This window comes from Sinohyriopsis cumingii, chromosome 10 (genome assembly GCF_028554795.1).
Source record: "Sinohyriopsis cumingii isolate HCF-2022 chromosome 10, ASM2855479v2, whole genome shotgun sequence".
Classification (NCBI taxonomy): Eukaryota; Metazoa; Mollusca; class Bivalvia; order Unionida; family Unionidae; genus Sinohyriopsis; species Sinohyriopsis cumingii.
In genome coordinates, this window is record NC_142970.1 from 107,936,562 (window position 1) to 107,958,397 (window position 21,836).

At 38.0% G+C, this 21,836-nt stretch overlaps 1 protein-coding gene across 1 annotated transcript; it reads left to right on the plus strand.

The window, feature by feature from the left end:
- Nucleotides 1-6,305: 6,305 nt before the first annotated feature.
- LOC149790801 (uncharacterized) lies at nt 6,306-16,781 on the plus strand. The gene is made up of 3 exons (XM_089973267.1): nt 6,306-8,357; nt 11,670-11,694; nt 12,528-16,781. Exons 1-3 carry the CDS (start codon nt 6,306-6,308, stop codon nt 14,504-14,506), a joined length of 4,056 nt encoding a protein of 1,351 aa, XP_089829393.1. The 3' UTR covers nt 14,507-16,781.
- Nucleotides 16,782-21,836: the final 5,055 nt, after the last annotated feature.

The window sequence follows — 21,836 nt, forward strand, 5'->3', positions numbered from 1 at the left end:
GTGGAGCAATTTGATGAAAAAGATATTGGTGATGACCCCAAATCAAAAACAATCAATGAGGGATTTGTAGAACGAAGAAAGAAAATATTAAATGGAAAGAGTTTAGAACTGATGGATCGTTTGCATTTGGACATGTGGTTGCAAGAAAAGTATTTGCTAAACGGAGTGGATGTCCGCCTGAGACTGAATCGTAGCAGTACCGCTTTCCATTTAATGGCTAATAGTGCTGACGTCAATCCCAAAGCAAAATCGAGTAGGCCAAGCTCTACGTACGACGCGTGGAAGTGTTACCTAAAGTGGGAAACGACATCAGTCAGACGTTGAGCAGAACGACCGCCAAGTATCCCATACGACGGGTGGAAGTGAAAACGTTCACCATTCCCAAGGGACAGCGATCCATGATCGAAGATCATCTGTTCCAAGGACAGTTACCCAAGCGTTTAATCCTTGGTATCGTCAAGAATTCAGCCTTCAACGGAAACTTCACTGAAAATCCTTTCAACTTTCATCACTTCAACGTGTCCAAGATCGAAGTCAGTCGCGATGGCAAGACCTTGTGTACCCGACCTTTGGAACCCGACTTTGAGAATAAGAATTACTTGAGGTCGTACTTGTCCCTGTACGAAGCCACCGGTCAGTTAGGAACCAACACCAGTCACGGCATTACATACGAGGATTATGCAGGAGGCTACGCTTTGTGGGCTTTTGATTTCACTCCAGACCAAGGCAGCGACGAGGGACATTTCCACTCTATAAAATCTGGCCAGATTCGTGTGGAAATTCAGTTTAAAGAGCGAAACCATGATGATAATGTAACGGTGAACGTCATCCTGTATGCAGAATTTGATAATACCATAGACATCAACAGTTTGAGAGAAGTCATTCTAGATTACTAGAAGCCATGGAAGACTGTTATCCCTCTTTACCTAGTGGAGAAAGTTTAGAGATGAAATGTAAGGAAACTGTGCAAGAAGAATCCCAAGACAAAGACGAAGAAGATATCATGATGAAGTCAAGATGGCCAGAACAAGAAGCCCATTTAGTCTGCTGTTTTGCCAAACACTTGGTCGAAAAAATGACTGAATTGATCAAGAAAAATTGCTATGGATGTCAAAACGATCATCCCAGTCAAATTCAACACGATAAATGCCTGATGTTGAGTCAAGAAGAAAAATTGGACGAGTATCTGGACGAAGCTTGGATTCTCATCTCGGACGAAGACGTGTTGCATCAGTGGTATAAAGACTTGCGTGAACATTCTTGTCCACCATTAACCACTCAAGAGATCCATCGTATCGAAGCTCTCCTGAATCAGAGTGAGGAGACGAAACGAAGAAATGGTTATTTGTCAGACATTTTCAAGCAAAAAGTCAGGATCGAACTGATGACTTATTATTACCTGTGAAGAAGAAGAAGAAAAAAGCACACAAAACATGGATACCTGGGAACTTTATTACCTTTTGAACCACAGTTCGTATACGGCTTCTTGGAATCCTGTTGTCTGTGCTAAAGATGAACTCCCTCATCGCAAACCTCAAGACCATCTAGCTTACGTGATCAACACGGACGACAGTCATCTCCCAGGAACCCACTGGGTAGCCGTTTACTTTCCTCAAGAAGGATGTGTGGAATATTTCGATTCGTATGGATTGCCCCCTTTGGAAGACGATATTATTGACTTTATGAGAAGAAATGCTCAGACCACCCGATTCAATAATGTGAAATTACAAGGCACAGATTCCTTGGTGTGTGGACAATATTGTGTGTATTTTCTGCATCATCGCAGTCTGGGCTATTCCTTAGAACATTTAGTGACTCATTTTGATCCTCGTCATTCTTCTAGAAACGATGTGAAAGTAGATCGATGGTTCTGTGACCATTATGCTTATCTTTTGTCTCAAGCTAGGAAACGTAGTGTCCATCAATGGCCTAATGACTTCCAACAGTGGAAATCACAATTTCATTCGCAACGTTGTCAGCCCTGTTTAAAGTAGAGTGTGAATTGAAAAAAATGTTTGTGATTTGAAGAAAAAATGTTTGATGTTATAATGTTGGATTATTGTTAAAAAATGTTAGAGTTGTTGTTGGTTAGTGTTAAGTGATTATTGAATAAAAAATGTTGTGTTTTGAAAAAAAAATGCCTTTGTCTTTTGTTTAGCTATAAGAATGTCTGATTGATGCTCTTTAATTTCTTACTATCCCTCTCATGTCACTCATTGAACGTTGCTGCTCGAAAACGGTGTGGGGGATGTTTTCCTTCACGTCCGCGCTTTGACTTTAAGAACCGGGTTGTTTCCAGTCTAACCATCCATTGTCGACTCATCCTCCTACGAAGATGTGCTCCAAACTAGCTAAGCTAAACGAAGCCTACGTGAATTTGCATAGGGTCAGACACAGTCTGATACCGAAGCCAGAAGAGATAGAGAACGTGAGAATGTTAAAAGTCACTGAAGACCTGATAGAAGAGCTCTTCAGAGAAGAAGTGAACAGGGAGAAAGAAGAATGGACAGAGAAGTACAGACTTCAGAGACAGCAGCAACAGCAGCAACAGCAGCAACAGCAACAACAACAACAACAGCAGCAGCAGCAGCAACCTGAACCTGACAGAGGCTTTGTCGATTGTCGTATCGACACCAAAGAGTTCTTCTTCTCTTTCCGAAGAAGCAGACCTATCGCCAGAAAGTCTATCCTCAGAGGACATCGCATTCTTAGAAACTAAAAGATTGCCATAGCAAACAAAAAAACAAAAAAAAAAATAAACAGCCCTTTTCAGGGCTACCCAATACTCTAGAAAAGAAATAACCATCCATTTGCCAATGTGTGTAGGTAGAGTAGTGTGAATATAAACACTGACTCTTTTTAGTGTGAGGGTATGTGTTTGTGTGTTTGTGTTTGTAAGAGCTAAGGTCTGTTTGTGTGAATAGTAGATTATGGGTTTGTTTATTGTTTCTTAGCGTATGTGGAGAGTATAGTTAGGGTTTTGTAAACACTCACGTACGATTGTGTGGATAGTAGATTATGGATTTTGTTTTAATGGTTTGCGTGTGTAAATAGTAGATTTGGGGTTTGTTTATTGTTGCTTCACTTATGTGGATAGTATATTATATGAAATGAGAAAAGTAGGGGATGTTTTCCTTCACGTCCGCGCGTTGTTTGGTCATGATCTAGGTAAGATCAATTTTATGTCTTAGGGGATGTTTTCCATCACGTCCGCGCTTTCACTATAAGAACCCACAGTATTTGTCGTTCAAACCATTCTACAAAGAATAAAAAAAAGAAGATGGAAGTGTCCCAACTGTTCAATGATTTAAGGCATGTTTATTTTTGGATGGTGGATGGTGAATATGGAGTTGAAATGATTGAAAGAGATTGGAGGTTAAGAACCAGTGTGCACTATGTGAACGAACTAAAATTAGCCAGGGAGATGATAGAAGGATTAATTGAAGAAGAAGTGAAGAGACTGAGAGGGCTAATAAATCCCCCTTATGTCAGAGTGGGAACATTAAAAGAGGCCCTGGAGAAGGTAGAAGAAGTAAGAACCTTTATGGAAGAGATAGAAAAAAGGCCAGAGTGGCCCTTTGTCAAAAGGACTGTTGAAAGATTGAAAAAAGGGGAAGAAAAGATGAGAAAGGTGATAGATGAAGAAGTGGAGAAAATAAAGGACAAGTGGGCAAAAGATAGAAAAGAACAAGAGAATAGAAAGAAAAAAGAAGAATATGAGAGACTGAACAATAACTGGATAAAAATCCAAGAGAAATTCCGAGCCATGGGTCACCCGGACTGGATGCCGGAAACAGAAAAGAAGAAGAAGAAAGGAATGATGGAAAAAATAAGAGGATGGTGGAAGAAGTTAAGGAGTTAGAAGAAGAAGAAGAAGAAGAAAAAAAAACCAAAGGCCCTTTTCAGAGCCACCCACATTTCTCGAAAAGAGAATGACTTTCAATTGCCTACCCCTTTTTAAAAAAAAATTTTATTTTAAAAATTTTTTTAAAAAAAATAAATTAAAAAAAATCCCATGTTCAATTCCCCTTGTCCCTAGACAAGCCCAAACTCTATTCCCCATGTTCAATTCCCCTTGTCCCTAGACAAGCCCAAACTCTATTCCCCATGTTCAATTTCCCTTGACGCTATACAGTCCCACCCTGTTTAAATTCCTTTGTCGCTCAACAGTCCCACGATTTTTCTCCATGTTCATTTCCCTTGTCGCTCAACAGTCCCACGATTTTTCTCCCATGTTAATTTCCCTTGTCGCTATATGTTCCCACGATTTTTCTCCATGTTAAATTTCCATTGTCGCTATATGTTCCGGGGGGGGGGGTCTGTAATGCTAATTCCCATTGTCGCCCTAGTATCCCTATTCACTACTCCGCTAACATGACCAATGCACACTCCCCCCCCCCTCCATGTCTGGAGGTGCGTCATATAAAACAATTGTATACAATATTATCAAAGTCTTTCTTCAGATTAATGACATCTTAGATGTTGCTAAATCTGAAGATTCACAGATAACAACATAGATAACAACACAAATAACAACATGGAAAAGAAAAACAAAACTTGACGGCTAGTTTTCTCATGTCACTATATAACTTTATATACCATGATTTAAATATGTTCATCATCAAACGCATCGGTGGTGTTTTAAAACCTTTCGGGAAATCTGTCTGATTTGGAACAAAATATGTGGATCCTAGAGTGTTTTAAAGCTGTTGGGATGCATAGCTAAATTCGTCAAGGGCCTTAACTCGGTAAAGTGAAGTCAAAAACTAGTATTCATTAAACGCATCGGAAATATTGCTGAGGAGAATTTTAGTAACAAACGTGGTTAAAATGGATAAAAAAAAATGTACACGCTGTTGAGCTCAGAAGTTTTTCAAATGGATACGTCTTTGAAATGGATACGTCTTTGAAATGGATACGTCATTCAAGGGGCATAACTATCGTAAATTATCATCAAATCTGGTCATCATAATAGAAGTCAACTGAGACCGTGTTAAAATTATCTTTCACGGCCAATTTGGTTCCAGGCAAATATAAACGTGGATGCCAGAGTGCTCAGGTCGATGTGGGGTACATATGCTATATCGTCAAAGGCTGATAATTCTGTGAGTAACACTCCAACTCTTGCCATCTTCACGCTCATACTGGGCCATGTTGATTTAAAGCTTCAATACAAATTTGGTTGAACTCAAACAAAAAGTGTAAACGCCGATGTGGTTAAACAACTATAAGGAGACTATTTTGACATGATCAAGGGCCATCACTCTGTAAGTAGTTGTCGAACTTTACTCCAGCATCAAACTCCTCTGAGATCGTGTTTAGGTGAAGCATTATAGCTAATATGATTGAAACCTAATAATAAAAAAGGAAGCAACCAGTTCAAAAGGTTTGGCATAGAAAATTATACGCAAAGATGATAAATTGAAATCACTTGAATATATGTAGGCAGAATGTGCTCATCGTCAAATTCTAAATAGTTCATATTGAGGTGAATCTTTACAGAAAATTTGTTAGCAGTCTAATTATAAATGTAGGGGCTAGAGTGTTAACAAGGCTGCGCTTTAACAGTGCCTATGCCATGTTAACCAAGGACAATAATTCAAGAATATTATGTAGAAGATAATCATCATGGAACTTATAAATATAAACTCTTGTTGAAATTAAGTTTTTTGGGCAAGATAAGAGAGGTGTAGGACTTGGTCAGGGCCGGTTTAACCCAACAGGAGAACTAGGCGGGCGCCAAAAGCGCCGAGAATTTTTTTGGGGGGTGGGTGGGTGGGTGGGTGGGGCGTGCACAAAACAAAGAACATTGTACGGTTATTCAAGTATTATCATTAAACGAACTGTAAATAATGAAATTAATAAATTATCAAGCCGAACGTATATCAATATTAATGAACAGTTTATAATAAGCGATGCTGGGGTGGGGGTGGGGGGTGGGCAAAGATGGAAGGTTCGGAAAGCGCGCCAAATACCCTTGCACCAGATCTGGATATGGTTTTCTAATGCACTATCTATAAGATTCTTAGATAGTAAGTGTCTTCATTCCCCTGTTTTTCAAATTGTTTTCCTATCAGAATATAGAACTTTATCGAATATTGATAAATTTGATTTCCACATACTTTATATATATGCACATTTCTTTATATTAAAAATGTCAATAAAATTTAATACCTACTGAACTTTACACGTGACAGATAAGTTATCTGCAAGTCATATCAGTAGAAGGACAATCACATGGTCGGCTAGATAAACGCTTATAAGTAGGGCAAATCAGTCGAGCCGTCTTTGTACATTCTACCATCATGGCTAGCGGAATAAAGTCCGTCTTCTCTGGCACTCAAAATTTACGTTGTCCGATTTGTCTTGATGTGTTCACAGCCCCAAAGAATTTACCATGTCTCCATACTTATTGTCAACATTGCCTACACAAATACATAGTTAAGAATGTACCCAAGGGTAAAAAAGGTTCTACTTTCAATTGCCCGGAGTGCAGAAAGGAAACATTTCCCCCACTTCCTGATACTCCTGTGGATGAATGGGCAAAACATTATCCATACAACACTGTGCTGTTGTCTGTGTTACCACCGGAGAAAAGGAAATTAGATAAAAGCTGTGATTCCTGTCTGTATGAAGGAAAGTTTCTGCAAGCTACAAATTATTGTACAGTATGTAAGGAAGCTCTTTGTCCTACATGTGAAAACGTGCATAAGAAAAACAAGGCAACCAGAAACCACACATTCGTAAATATACAGGATCTTTTCACAAATCCCGAAATAGCTATTAACTTGTCGGTGAGTGTCACTTGTCCCGAGCATGTTGGTAAAGAATTTGAGTTTTATTGCAAACCCCACAGTAGTATGTGCTGCTCGGAATGTTTTTACAAAAGCCACAGGAGTTGCAGGGAGGTTCTTCAAATAAAGGAACACTCCGAAAGACTACTGAAGGAAAAAGAATCAAACAAAGCCGTAGACCGATTGAAACAACTGAAGTCCCACCTGGATGCATTTAAGAATAAAAATCAAGGATCGTTTGACAAGATCGAAGCAGAAGTGAAGAACATGCCAGATGAAATCGAGGAGCTCAGGAAGAAAATAAACTCTTTACTCGATAATGTAAAAGCCAAGATCACAATGGATAAAAACGCTCTCCTGAAAGAGGAGTCAATGGTCCGACACGATGAAAATCAACAATGTGAATCCACGAGTTCCGCGATTACAAACTCCCTTCATCTTTTGGAAACAGTTTTGGCACATGGCAATCCTCTTCATGTCTTGACCACTCTGCATAAAATTGAAGAACATCTTGCCCATTATGAGTCTACTGTAAAGGAGAAATTTTGTGAAATTAGACACGTTGACGCCAGACTTTGTCTTCATGATAGTCTCTTCGCATTCGTCAAGAATAGCGAGACTAACATCGCTAAAATTGAAATAGCTGAAAAGAGGAACAGTTTAAGACCTTCATTTATGCCTCTTAATATAGAGAAAGCAACAGAGGTAAGACATGATGCATTTCAGACAACAAAGAAAACTGTAGAAGGGCAAAAAATGACAAACAAATCTATTAGCCCTAAGTCTATGAAAGACAGCAAACCTAGACAAGTCGGACAGATTAGTGCAGGCTACCTTGATGGCAAAACTCCTGGGTACTCTGGTATAACTTGTCTTCAAGATAATAAAATCATGCTTGTTGACTATGATAATTCAACGTGTAGACTGTATGACACATCACATCAGCACCTTGCTGACTATAAAATGACTTCAAGACCGAGTGGTGTGTGTGTAGTGGAGGGATCTCAAGTAGCAGTGACCCTTCCTGATGAGAAAAAGATCCAGTTTCTTACTGTAAATAGCTCCATACAACCGAGGAAAACCATCAACACGGGTCTGGGTTGTGATGCCATAGCCGCCATGTCTAGAGATCAGCTGGTTCTATTAGGCAAGAGGAACGGTATTCTATATTGCTGTATTATATCCACTGATGGATCGGAGAAATCCTCTTTTAAAGTTTGTCCTTCAAAATGGTCCTCTGATTTGGCAGTGAATAATCGAAAGTCACGTATTTATATTTCATATTACAATCCTGGTGCAATGTATGCATACGGTGCAGACGGTACACTCATATTCAAGTATACGCACGAGGCACTAGACGGTGCTCATGGGATAGCGGTGGACAAGGAAGACAATGTGTATGTTGTTGGTGAGGTGTCTTACAACATTCATCAGGTGTCTACAAGTGGAGCTCCTCTGCAGGTTTTCTCGGGAATTCCAATATATGCTCATGCTATGTGCTTCGTTTCCAATAGTAACGAATTTCACATAACAGACGGATTCGATATTGTACATTTCAATCTGGTTTAATATTCTTTGTGAGTATTTCCTCATTGTTTGTGAGTATGCACGATGAGCATTAGTGTTGTGCGGTTTTGTGAAGTGCACGTGCTCTCCGAGTAACTTGTGAATATTGCGACACTATGTTGAAATATACAATGAAAGTCCATGGTTGTAAGAGGCATGCTTTTGTTTAAAAGATATTCTAAAGACAATTGAGTTATGATGTGCCGATTCCAGGAAAGTGTGCGTGCGTGTGTGTGTGTGTGTGTGTGTGTGTGTGTGTGTGTGATATAAGGCTTAACACACTTAAAATAATTTTGTCCCTCAAACAAAAAGATATTTCTCTATCTATCTATCATATTTATCTATCTATTTTACTTATAAACAATGTCAAGTTTTATGAATGTCTAGAAAGGGGTTTAGTAGGTATGATAATTAATACTGACAGACAGATGCACGGACAGATGGGCAGATTAAGCTTATTACACTATTCTCGATTTAATAAGGAATGGGAATACTAATATGTAATTTTTATGCGAAGACGATAATATAAATGTGTTTCTCAAAACTTAAATTATTGTGGCTCTCAAACAAACCATGTTTGTTTCGAAAATAAATCTTTATAAATGGAATTAGTACTCAAGGAGTACTTATTTCTGTAATTCGAGCATCTGTTTGCCCTTCGTCCCGTCATAAGTGATTCTGTTTGCCCTTCGCCCTGTCATCTGAGGTAAGTGTACAGCAACGTTTGTGAATCTTATCAATCGTGTTAGTATAGGTCAGCATATATGTGTACGTGTGCTTAATCGTTACTAAACATTTACTGGATTCGTCCGGAGTGTAAGCAAGTTTTGAATTGTTTGTCCTGCAAAGTATCGATCAAGAAAATATAACACCCATTTACACATAACACCCATATACACATCCCCATATACATCGTCATCATATATATATATATATATATATATATATATATATATATATATATATATATGAACATGTTTGAAACTAAAAGCTTTTTGTCAATGGATTCTATTAAAGATAACTGTTTCGTTTTATGTTTTAAAACTTTTCAACCAAAAGCAAACTGAAAACTTCATAACTTTTGGTCGCCACTTAAAAATATACGTGTGTTTAAGTAAATACACTTAGAAAAGAGTAAAAATTGGTAGACATATATTTAGAAAACGGTAAACTCTGTCGCAATCCTTCAGTTCAAAGCAAGAGTGAACATTTCTAACGATCATCTTGCTAAGACAAATTGTTTAGAGACATGCAATTACAGCATTGTAACATAAACAACGTTGGTGTTACACTAATTTAGTTTGGAAAGGATGATCATTTATATTCATTTAGGAGAATAGTTGCAGAGTAGATTAAAATCTAGGGCTGTTTAAATTGTTTAAATTTATCTGTGCCACTATATATATATATATATATATATATATATATATATATATATATATATATATATATATATATATATATATATATATATATATATATATATTGTGTGTGTGTGTTTATTTGTCTACCTATTAATTATATTATAATTTTTTAAAATCCCATAAATTCCTGAATTTCTTCCAAGCTGTTTACGAGGAGATGTAGTTACATACAGATGGACTGACTGACAGATCATCCTATCAAAATATCTCTGAAACTTCATAAAAACGTGCGGATAATAATGGATCAGATACATTGAGACGATATTGCCATAAATATATTTTACTTAGTTCGAGTCATCTTCTAACATTATATATTGCGTGATAATACTTTTTAAAAATGAAATCAGTACTTGTAGATCACATCCATTTTTTTATTTGTGTATACGTTTGCCATCCTCCTCGTGTTATGAGATAAGAGTTGTCAGATGTACCTAAGGTAATCACGTGCATATAAGTCACCAACCATATATATATATATATATATATATATATATATATATATATATATATATATATATATATATATATATATATATATATATATATATATATATATATCACTGACCTTGATCAAATACTGTACATTTACCAGCGGGAATATTTGTCCTCTGTGTCGTCCGCAATAAATCGGTGTTTGAAGTCTTTATCCCAGAAGTATCATAGAAAAAACTTTCAAAATCAATATACACACGTGTGCGCGTCTTGTCCACACAGCTACGTCCAAAAAGTGTTTTTTTTTATTATTATGAATGGATTCTCTGATTAAGGTATTCGCTACTCTCTTAATCCGACCGAAAATGAAGACACACAATTTCCCATGACATTCTATTTTGGGAAACGATGATAACATGTACACTTTTAAAACCAATATTAGTAGATCAAGTAAGAGTGTTGGGGCATTTTAAAATTGATTGTACCACAGCGAAATGAACTATGTCTGTCTCTCTATCTGTCTATCTATGTCTATCTATTTATCTATCTCTTCTCTCTCTCTCTCTCTCTCTCTCTCTCTCTCTCTCTCTCTCTCTCTCTATATATATATATATATATATATATATATATATATATGTGTGTGTGTGTGTGTGTCTGTGTGTGTGTGTGTATGTTATATGTATTAGATGATCAAACAGTTCAATCTATAAGGAATAATCTGAGCGGTACAAAGCTTTTGCTTTTTTTTGCTGTTGTTTTAGGGTTGGACGCCATTTTTCAGCACACAATAGGCTAAACATAGCCAATTTGATTTCAACGATTCAAATTGTGACAGTCCATTACTAGGTGGAGATGCAAAAGCTTTGAGCCAATGTGGGTATGTGAGAAAGTTTGCCAGTAGCTTTTCGTGGGTCTGTGGTTCTTTCCGGGGTATTCCCGGGTTCTTCCTCCACCATTAATACTGGCCGCCATGTATAGCCTATCGTGTGCTGAAAAATGGCGTTAAACCCTAGAACAACAACAACTAGCCCCAGTGCTAGACATCACTATAAACTGCCACAATGCAGACATCGTAGCGATATGACATAACAATTGTTAAAGCTATGTTAAAAATCCAAAATCACATAACATACATCAGTCATGGACGGCGCGAGGTAATACGGCGCCCTGTGCGTAACAGACACTTGGCGCTACCCCTACACCCCACTCCTTGACCGGAAACCTCGTAAGAAATTGATCTAGGTTATGACAGCAAAAAAAGATTTTCATGTGAGGAAAAAAAGTTTTTGTTTCATTTTAGCTCCCTTTTCTGATTTCTTCACCACATTTCTTCTCCGATTTTGCGCTCTTCTTAAAATGGCGACCAGTGAAAGTGCACTGCTCGCACATAGCTTGCGCCCACAGGTGCTCGTATCCTTGTTTACAATTTACCTGTCAATAATGTACTATGTAGTTATTGTATAGTGCATGCATAACAGGTAAATTGTAAGCAAGGATACGAGTTCCTGTGCTTGCGCTGACGCTGATATTAATGACACGTTTATCTTTCAAGCTAAAGACACATACAAACAGACGGACAGAGACAGATATGCATATGAATATACATGCATATAAAGATAAATGCATTTTCACAAACATGCATATATACATACATTTACACATAGGTTGTCGAGAACTGAAAGAAGAATGCATTGTCCTTGACGATTTGTCTTAATTGATTATTCTCTGGGGTTAATTGTATTGATTCTGTTAAAGGTGTGTCTATCAGCGACTAGAGGGTCATAAAGGGGCAAGCTCTTCACCTGTTGCTGCTCGCGGTTATGTAGGCAGTCCTTTCGAAAATATGCAATTTAATGAATACTTATTTCATTTTCTTGTATTGTGATGATGCTTTATGTATCTACCATAATTATGAAGGAGTTTTGTATTTAATTATTAAATTGCTGTTCCTCGTGTGGCCCACGACATTAAGCATTGTGTATCTTTAGGCGCCCTGCCAACCAAGGTTGGACGCCCCTTGGTCTCTTTTGGTTCACTGCCAATCAAATTTGGACGCCCCTGAATATAAATAGAATCGATAAGCATGTATTAGCTGATATTACATAGGGAAAGCAGTGTTGATGTATACACGGTGTGCCTGAAAAGGAAATAAGTACTGTTTTTGCCGTTGGGTTTTGGTAAACTTGTACCCCCTAACTGACTGTATACACGTTACCAGTCACCTAACCGAAGAGGTAACAGCAAAGACCTAAATAACCCATTCTAACCGGGGCTAACAGGTGAGCATTTATAAGGAAAAACTAAGGTGAAGGCAATCTTGTACATTCTACTCTCATGGCTGACGGTGTAATACCCGTATCATCTGACTATCAAGGGTTACGTTGTCCGATATGTTTCAATGTGTATACAGTCCCAAAGACTTTGCCATGCCTACATAGCTACTGTCAACAGTGTCTACACGCATACATCATGGAAAACGTGCCCAAAGGAGAAATGGGTGTCGCTTTCAGTTGCCCTGAATGCAGAAAGGAAACATATCCCCATCTTCCTGATATGCCCGTGGATAAGTGGGCAGAACATTACCCATGCAATGTTGTGTTATTGTGTGCGCTACCACTAGAAAAAAGGAAAGTAGATACGAACTGTGATTCGTGTATATGTGAAGCAAACGTTGTTAGAGCTACAAGTTACTGTACGGTGTGCAGTAAAACTCTTTGCTTGATATGTGGGGAATTACATAGGAAAAATAAGACAACCACTGACCATGATGTTGTCACTATAGAGAACATCTTTACAGATCTCAAACTAGCAGTTAAGATGACAGTGAGTGTCACCTGTTCCGAGCATGATAAGGAATTTGAGTTTTACTGCAAACCTCACAGAAGCATGTGCTGCTCGGAATGTTTCAACAAGAGTCACAGGGACTGCTGGGAGGTTCTCGGCATACATGACCATATTGAAACACCATCGAAGGATAAAAACGAAAGTGTGATTATAGACCGATTGAAGCGACTCAAGTCCTACTTGGATAAATTTATGAACGTGAATGAAGGAACATACAAACAGGCCAAGGCTAAACTTAATAACATGCCTGATGACATAGAAAATATTAGGACGAAATTGAACACATTGCTTGACAATTTAAAAACCAAAATCACTGTGGAGAAAAATGAGCTCCTAAAAGGGAAGTCAATGGTCCGACAAGAGGAAAATAAACAAAGTCAGTCCATAAGTCTCGCTATTACAAACTCCCTTCATTTTCTGGAAACAGTTTTGGAACATGGTAATCCACTTCATGTCTCGACCGCTCTGCATAAAATTGAAGAACAACTTGGCTATTACGAATCTACTGTAAAAGATAAATATGCAGTCAGACGTATCGACGCAAAACTTTGTATCGATGATCGTCTTCTCTCTTTGACACAAAGTAGTGAGATCAACCTCGCTAAAATAGAAATGGTGGAAAAGAAGCACAGTTACACACCATCTAAACCACAGAAGGACTGCAAACTTGAAGGAATTGCAGAGTTTGATGCAGGCTACCCGGATGGCAAGGTACCCTGGTACGCTTGTATAACCTGTCTGCCAGACGGTAATATTATGCTTGGGGATCGTACAAACTGTATGTGTAGACTGTATGACTCATCCTATCAGCATCTTGCTGACCATAAACTGACTTCAGGTCCCTATGACGTGTGTGTAGTGGAGGGATCTCAGGTAGCAGTGACACTTTCGGATGAAAAGAAGATCCAACTTTTGACGGTGGATAGATCCATACAACTAGGGAGGAAAATAAACACGAGTATAATTTGTGGTGGGATAGCCGCCCTGTCTAGAAACCAGTTGTTTGTACTTTGCGGTAGACATAATAATGTTCTGTATTGGTGCATTATATCTATGGATGGATCGGAGAAGTCCAAGACTGAGGTTTGTCCTTCTGATTATCATAATGGTCATTTAGCAGTGAATAAAAGCAGGACACGTATTTACGTCTCATGTTACAGTCCTGTTGCAGTGTTCGCGTACAATATAGACGGCACGCTGCTATTCAGATATGCGTATCCGGCTCTGTTTGGGGCAGCTGGGATAGCGTTGGACAGGGCAGAAAATCTGTATGTTGTTGGAAACGCATCTCACAACATTCATCAGGTGTCTCCAGATGGGGTTCCAATAGTTGTGTTCTCGAATGAAATCCCGAAGTCCCCCTATGCTATCTGCTTTACTGGTAATGCATTTCTCTTGACAGGAGACACTACGAAATTAGTACAGAAATTTAAATTGAAATGCTGACGACGAAAGTAAACGTATAAGTATATCTATATTGTATGTATTACCTTTATTCTATGATTGTAGGTAATACTTTAAGCTAATTTTTCATTTGCACACAAATTATTTAGACAGCTAACTTCTGTCCGTTTTCGGATGTTATAAATACGTTTACTGATTTTTGAGTTCAAGTCTAGCTTTACTGACCAAAAATTAGAATGTTGTGACCCATTTTATTGTGTCATATTTTTATATAAGGTCCTAGTAAACAAAAGTATTCATTTCTACTGTACGTTCAGTCTGTGCAGTTATTTTTAGTTGTGTTCAGATCTAATTTGAGTGGAACCGTTTATTTAAATTATGCATTGGAATTAGAAAGTACTCATTGATTATTTGGACAAAAACACTATTTCAGGATTATTGTGAATTCATTCAAAGACGTTCTATTTTATATCATTGTCATATAGCAAATGTATTGGTACATCAGTTCATTAAAAACTTGGGACATCAGCACATTGAAGATTTGAATCCATTCGGAACACTCTATACTTTTGGACTTGTGATAAAACATTTAGGATTATTTGGGATTTAATTTACAATACTTTACTATTTTAAGTTCCGATTAAGTTTTCGCTTTCTATTCCAGGGATATAAATTATTTGTTGAATTTTACTCAATTTATTGGTTTTGCTTCTGTCTCGTATAGTTTAAGACCATAAAGTCGCATATATATATATATATATATATATATATATATATATATATATATATATATATATCGTGACGAGTTGCGAATATGGTGACAGAAATCAAAATTCACACACATACCCACGCAAATATGTGTGAGCGTGTGTGTGTGTTGGTTTCTCTGTCACCAAATTCGCAACTCTTCACTGTTCGCGAAATAATTTATGAATCTAGCGAAATTTCTGTGAGAACAAACATAAATTAATAACAGTTTAACATAGCAGGTTTTTCTGTCTATAAAAATGGTACAGCTGGGTCATTGCGGGTGTTTATATTTGACAGTAATCATATTGCGTTGTGTAGACTGCTTGGCCCAATTTTATAGTTACAAGTGTGGTTTACTAAGTATTTAATCAACACTTCTCTGTTATTGTTTTTTTAGAGGATCGCCTTAAATAGATAATGGGGTATGCAAATCTCGTAATAGAGAGAGAACGTGATCATTTTTCTAGATGCCCTGATGTCAACAAAACAAAATGGAGTTTCTACATGACAACGTAAAAGGATGTATAAAGCAACTTTGATACTTCGAATTATTTTGATTGTAATATTTCATTACTATTTCGTACTAGAGGGACAGCTGCAGCATGCTGCCACCTTAAAATAGAACCACGCTGATATACGTATTGTTTAATATTAGCCTTTCATCGTGAGTATCATTGCATATATATATTGGATATTACACAGAATTTATTTTAAAAAGTTTCCTTGTTCCTTGTAATTACAAAGTGCTCATTGACATTTTGGACGAAATCACTTTGATTGGATTATTGTGAATTAATTGAAAGAGATTTTGGATTATATCATTGCGATACGTCAAGACTGTTTGGAACATCAGCACATTCAGTATTCGAATTCATTCGGAACATTGTACTATTGGACGTGTGATAGAAATGTTAGCTTTATTTGAAATTCAATTCACAATACTGTAATTTCATCTTACATTTCTAAGTCGTAACTTAGATAAATATTTGTTGAATTTAAAAAAACTTGGGTTTGTTTCTTTCTGTTACTTAGTTTGAGACCACAGATTCGTAACACTGTATACCTTCAGATTAACTTAAGATGGTTGTGAAGTCTAAGCACTTAGAGTGGAACTCAATAAATTTACACTTGCAAATAGCTACTTAGATACAGAGTTCATTGGATGAAGCTAAGTCCGAGACATTAGCCCCCTCCCTGTTCTGTTATTTTTGATTGAAATCATCATCATGATTATCATTGAACTAAATCTGGTTGACGGATTAAACAGTTGGGAGTTTGACGCATCATTCATTCTTCGCCTCGTCATCATTTTCATCACCACCACAACCGTTATCATATTTTAAAGTCGTAAACGTCATAGGTATTTAGTAGCTATAATAATAGTAATATACCTGCTTCACATTGTATATGTGCATGCCCATGGTCTTTCAAATAACGGCAAATCCCGAGAGAGCATGCGAGCTTTCACTGGGGTCTTGGTGGGGGCAAACGTATCAACTAATCCGCAGGGCATTGATAATTTACCAGTAAAGAAAATTTATACAGTAGTGTTTTTTTTACATGGAAAACGTATAAATAACAAATACGATGTTAGCGAGTTTTAATTCTTGCTAAGGTATCTTGGATCAGAAATACATAATGTTATTGTGTCTACTGCTTGTTTTCAAAATTATTACTTTACTTGTGGTACTCTGCTCATATGAATGATCCCCCAAAACAGACACAACAGTCTTTTAATTTTTGGATTGATGGGTAGCCAGTCAGCTATGCTGAACGCTTATTGCATTTCTTTGCCCTTGATCAGCGAGAAGATAATATTAAAAACCGCTTTGTCTTTAATTATGGAAAAAAACGTTTGGTTAAATATATTAGCAACTATCATTGTAATTTAATTATTTATAGACCTTTAACCCTACCACTGGGATCACAGGCACGGGAGCCTATAATGACCACCCACTTGTAGATGGCTACCACAGGACAACACAGTTCCTCACAGTGTTTTAGAATATGTGGTAACAGACGGACGGACGGACGGACTTAACGTATCACAATATACCCAACGCTTTTGAAAATGCACGGGATAATAACACTTTTCTTCGTGAAGACGATGTTGATTAACTATTTTTATGTCTTATAAATATATTTTGCAGGTTTACACTTTCGTTATATGGAGTCAGTACAGGTAGAGATAATATTTCTTTAATACGGGCATATGTTTATACTTCGCATCGTTGTGTGATTTAAGTGTTATCAAATGTAAAGAAGGTAGCAGTATTTTCCTCGACGATCGTTTTAAATCAGCACTTCTGAGTCGCCGTGCTAAGAAGTTATAAAATATTTACCGGATGAACTATTTATCTTATATGTCGTCCAGAACAAAACATAAATGTGAAGTGTTTGTCCCACAAGATACCAAGAAAGAAAATGCAACACAAATATACACATACTCATCTACATGCAACACAGAGCTCTAAGAAAATCTTTGCAAATGGTTGGGTGTGTTTGTTATTGACTCAGAGGTGTCTACATAATATGACTGTTTCTTCCTGTTTTATTTTGTTTGGAAAGAGCACAGTGGAGAATAAGACATACAAACTTGTGCATGTCTCGACGCATCTAGTATTTGTCAATTATGCTTCATTGAAAACGCTGCATGTGAATGATGTTGTTGTAGGGTTTAACGCCATTTTTCAGCACAAGATAGGCCATATATGGCGGCCAGTATAACTGGTGGAGGAAGAACCCTGGAAAACCCAGGAAAGAACCACCGACCCACGAGAAGCTACTGGCAGGCTTTCCCACGTACCCACGCTAGCCGAGCCTTGGACTCGAACATACGCAGACAGAGGTGAGATGGCAGTGATCCGGAACGGTGAGCGCTTTAGACCACTCGGCCACTCGGGGCCCCTCTGCATGTGAATGACAAATCTGTTTTGTGAGTATTGAATACATATGTAGAAATCAAAGGTAAAGCATGTAGGAAAGAATAAATATTAGCAGACGAATATTTGCTGTAGCGTACTAACGGAGAGAGGGACGGGGTGGCTGCCGCGGGCGCCAAGGGTCCTCGGGCGTCAAAATAGCTGATAAAATTAAATTGCAGGAAAATCATTGGCGAGGCCATCATCGTCGAACCGGGCGCCATTTACCCTTAGTACGCCACTGGGCCACATGCAAGATTAACTTAAGCTTAAATACATGTTATTTATTTCTAGACATCTAGTACCGACTGTGTCAGCTATATGTGTTATTGTTTGAATATTTGATTACACCATGAAGTAATAAATGTCCCTGATTACACACACCATTAAGTCTCCATTATCCAGTTTATTTCGATGCTTGTTAACACTCCTTACAAGATCGCAATATAACCGCCATAGTATTTTCCGAAGCCACAAACAAATTAGGGTTGATCCAGTGTAACCTGATTAAATATCGCAAAACAATGTTACAATGAGAGCGCAAATTATTGGTTTTTTTCCACTCCATAACACTGATAACCGTTGAACTCCATGTTTGTATGTCTCGACTCTGTTAAATGCAGGGCTGTCGTTTTCGAAGTTCATAGCAAGTTGATATTTTTTTTAGTTGGTGGGGAGTAGCAATTGCTCTCTCTCCCCATGCAAAGTGGTCGTCGTTGGGGCTTGTTTCTTTGCCGCTGAACTTTTCGTAACATTTTACCTTCACCTTAGTGTAACGGGAGCAATTCTTCACAAAACTGGGATGGGGGTTGGGGTGTAGGCAACTGACAAAATTGGTTCTTTATAGCAAAGTAGGGGAGCCATTAACCTGTAGCGTATTAATGCCCGAGGGGTGGAGGCGTGAGCAGACCGGGCGGTTGGCCCGGGAGCCAGAGGTCTTGGGGCGCCAAAACATTCGGTCATCACTTTGCCATTCGCCTTTCCATCTCAGAAAAATATTATGAAATTTAACTTAAGGTGCAACGTTTAGTTAAACCCGCGTGCGCAGTTTAATCTAACTAATTTTGCTTTTGTTCATCGTTGTTTTTATTCATTTACTGGAAGGAATATGTATCATCGATATAGTCTACACTCAAATCAATATTTTTAAGTGTTGGTCATAGACGGATTCTATGTTTTGGTTGGCTTTGACGGAACGTTTAAGACATACTTGTTTATATCAGGCTGAAGAAATCGGAGTCTTTACCAATCATACACAGAGGCAGCTGACCTAGGCTATCTTGGGCCGGTATCGAACCCGCAACCATTTGATTACGAGTATGGCGCTCTACCAACTGAGTTACAGGTTTCAACGAAGAAAATATAACACCTATACAAATATACAGGCACCAGATCTATACGTACATATTGGAAAAAGGTGCCTTTTAATCAATCAAGTTTACATATATTAACTGTTTTGCCCGTTATTCTTGAAAAAAAAGCCCATTATTCTTTAAGGATCCGGCCGAAAATAAAGAAGCAAAGCTTTAAAACACTTGTCGTCACTTAAACTCGTGCGTGCATATTTACAATACACTCATTTCAAATGCTTGTGGGTGCTCCGTTTGGCCCGTTTACTATAAATTTCAAGGTAACTCACAAGTACATGTTCGTATATTCTTAGTTGGAAATCGGTCATAATGAAATCGTCGTCATCATATTGAATTTGATCAGCGGCATATTTTTTAAATCTGCAAAGAAAAGAACAGGACCAACCAGAAGAAGCAACCCTGTACAATTTAAGAAAAGAGATGTGATTTCAGCCGCTTGACGTATAAATGAGTTGTTCATTGTAACAACTATACCGACTGTAAACAATTCTACTATTGAATCCGAGAATAGGATCCATCACATTTTCAATGTAGTTCATAACTACATTCCTGCATTCTGAAAATGTATTTAGTTAAGCATTACTTGTAAGGTTCCCAGGTAGTTTCGGTGTATCTTCAACAGAGGGACTAGATAAGGTTTATGTGAGACAAGGTTCTAGGACAGTTACCGCCGGTCATTTACCTCCTGTTCATGCCATCTCAACTCTGTCTGCGTGGGTTCGAGTTTTGGATTCGGCTAGTGTGGGTACGTGAGAAAGCTTGCCAGTAGCTTATCGTGGGTCGGTGGTTCTTTCCGGGCTTTTCCCGGGTTCTTAATCCACCATTAATACTGGCCGCCATGTATAGCCTATCGTGTGCTGAAAAATGGCGTTAAACCCTTAAACAACAACAGCAACAATCCCCTGGTCAATATCCCCTCCCCTAAGTCAATCACCCCTTCGTCAGTTGTCTCCCTCCCCCCTTTTTTTTCTTCAGTTAGCCTCTGGACAACTACCACCCATACCATGATTATTCCCCAGTAAAATCAGAAGGATATACACTGAATAAATTAAATCCAGAAGCAAGAATGGTGCATGGGGCGGGCGTATGATATTAATAGCAAAAAGAAGCCTTCATGTGAAAAAGTGGATGAATTATAACGCTGATGTGAGTTGTTCGCCTGCTTGGTGTAATTTGTAAATATGATTAACATAGCAAGATTGATTACTTAAGTGGAGTTCCACACAACTTGCACGTTTACTACCCCGTCATAGTACATTTTTAATATTAGAATTTAAGTTGCACTTTGTCATAATTTCTAAACCAGTTTATACCACATTATAGAATGTCGGATTAATTTGTAATTCCTGTAACAGAACAATTCTGGATGGCAAGGAAACAAATTGTATTTTATGGTTAGGAATATGGAAGTTTGAAAGTAATAATACTTTTGGTTCTCGCTTCAAAATTGTTAATATACTTAATCAACTAAATATTGGTCATATTTGGTACACATCTTCATATATACAAGATGTGGACGAAATTCAGTTTTAAATGCAACTAATGTTTTCTAACAGCTACTGGGGACAGATTCATAAATGTATTTTATCAACAACTAGGCATCTTCTTGTTTATTAATATCGAACGGCTACCCTATGCATACTGTATAGGGGTACACGTTATGCATTGAGTAGGCGGATTAAAGACTTAAAACATCTGGACAATTCGAGACTTTTAGAATTTATCCACATTAAAAGTTAATTAAGGTGATACTACCTGTTGTTTACAGGTGATATATTGTATAGAAGCATATGTTTTTGTTTGATAAAAGCACCTTTCTCACATAAAGGCATCTTCTTGTTATTAATATTGTATGGCGGCCCCATGCCGCTCTTACTTCGAGCTTTACTTGTTTGTTAGGCGTATTGTTTTCCTTTTATACAGGGGAATATCAATGTCCAGGCGGGTAAGCGATTAGGGAGTGATTGACCCGAGCATAAATGACGTGGGGGGGGGGGGGGGTAATTGACGGAGTGATAATTGACCATGGGGTAAATGACATGGGGTACTTGTTCTGCCACCGTGAGACAATAAGACATTGCATGTATAACACATTTATGTTCTTGTTGTTGTTGTAGGGTTTAACGCCATTTTTCAGCACACGATAGGCTATACATGGCGGCCAGTATTAATGGTGGAGGAAGAACCCGGGGAAAACCCCGGAAAGAACAAGCGACCCACGAGAAGCTACTGGCAAGCTTTCTCACATACCCACATTAGCCGAATCCGAGACTCGAACCCACGCAGGCAGAGGTGAGATGGCAGTGATCCGTAACGGAGAGCGCTTTAGAC

What these genes read in the sequence shown, in the direction of transcription:
- LOC149790801 (XM_089973267.1), top strand. Translation starts at nt 6,306, where the DNA reads ATGGCTAGCGGAATAAAGTCCGTCTTCTCTGGCACTCAAAATTTACGT. An exon ending in ATATTGTACATTTCAATCTG is followed by an intron (nt 8,358 to 11,669) that starts GTTTAATATTCT and finishes TGTACTATGTAG; the next exon opens with TTATTGTATAGTGCATGCAT. An exon ending in GTATAGTGCATGCATAACAG is followed by an intron (nt 11,695 to 12,527) that starts GTAAATTGTAAG and finishes ACTAAGGTGAAG; the next exon opens with GCAATCTTGTACATTCTACT.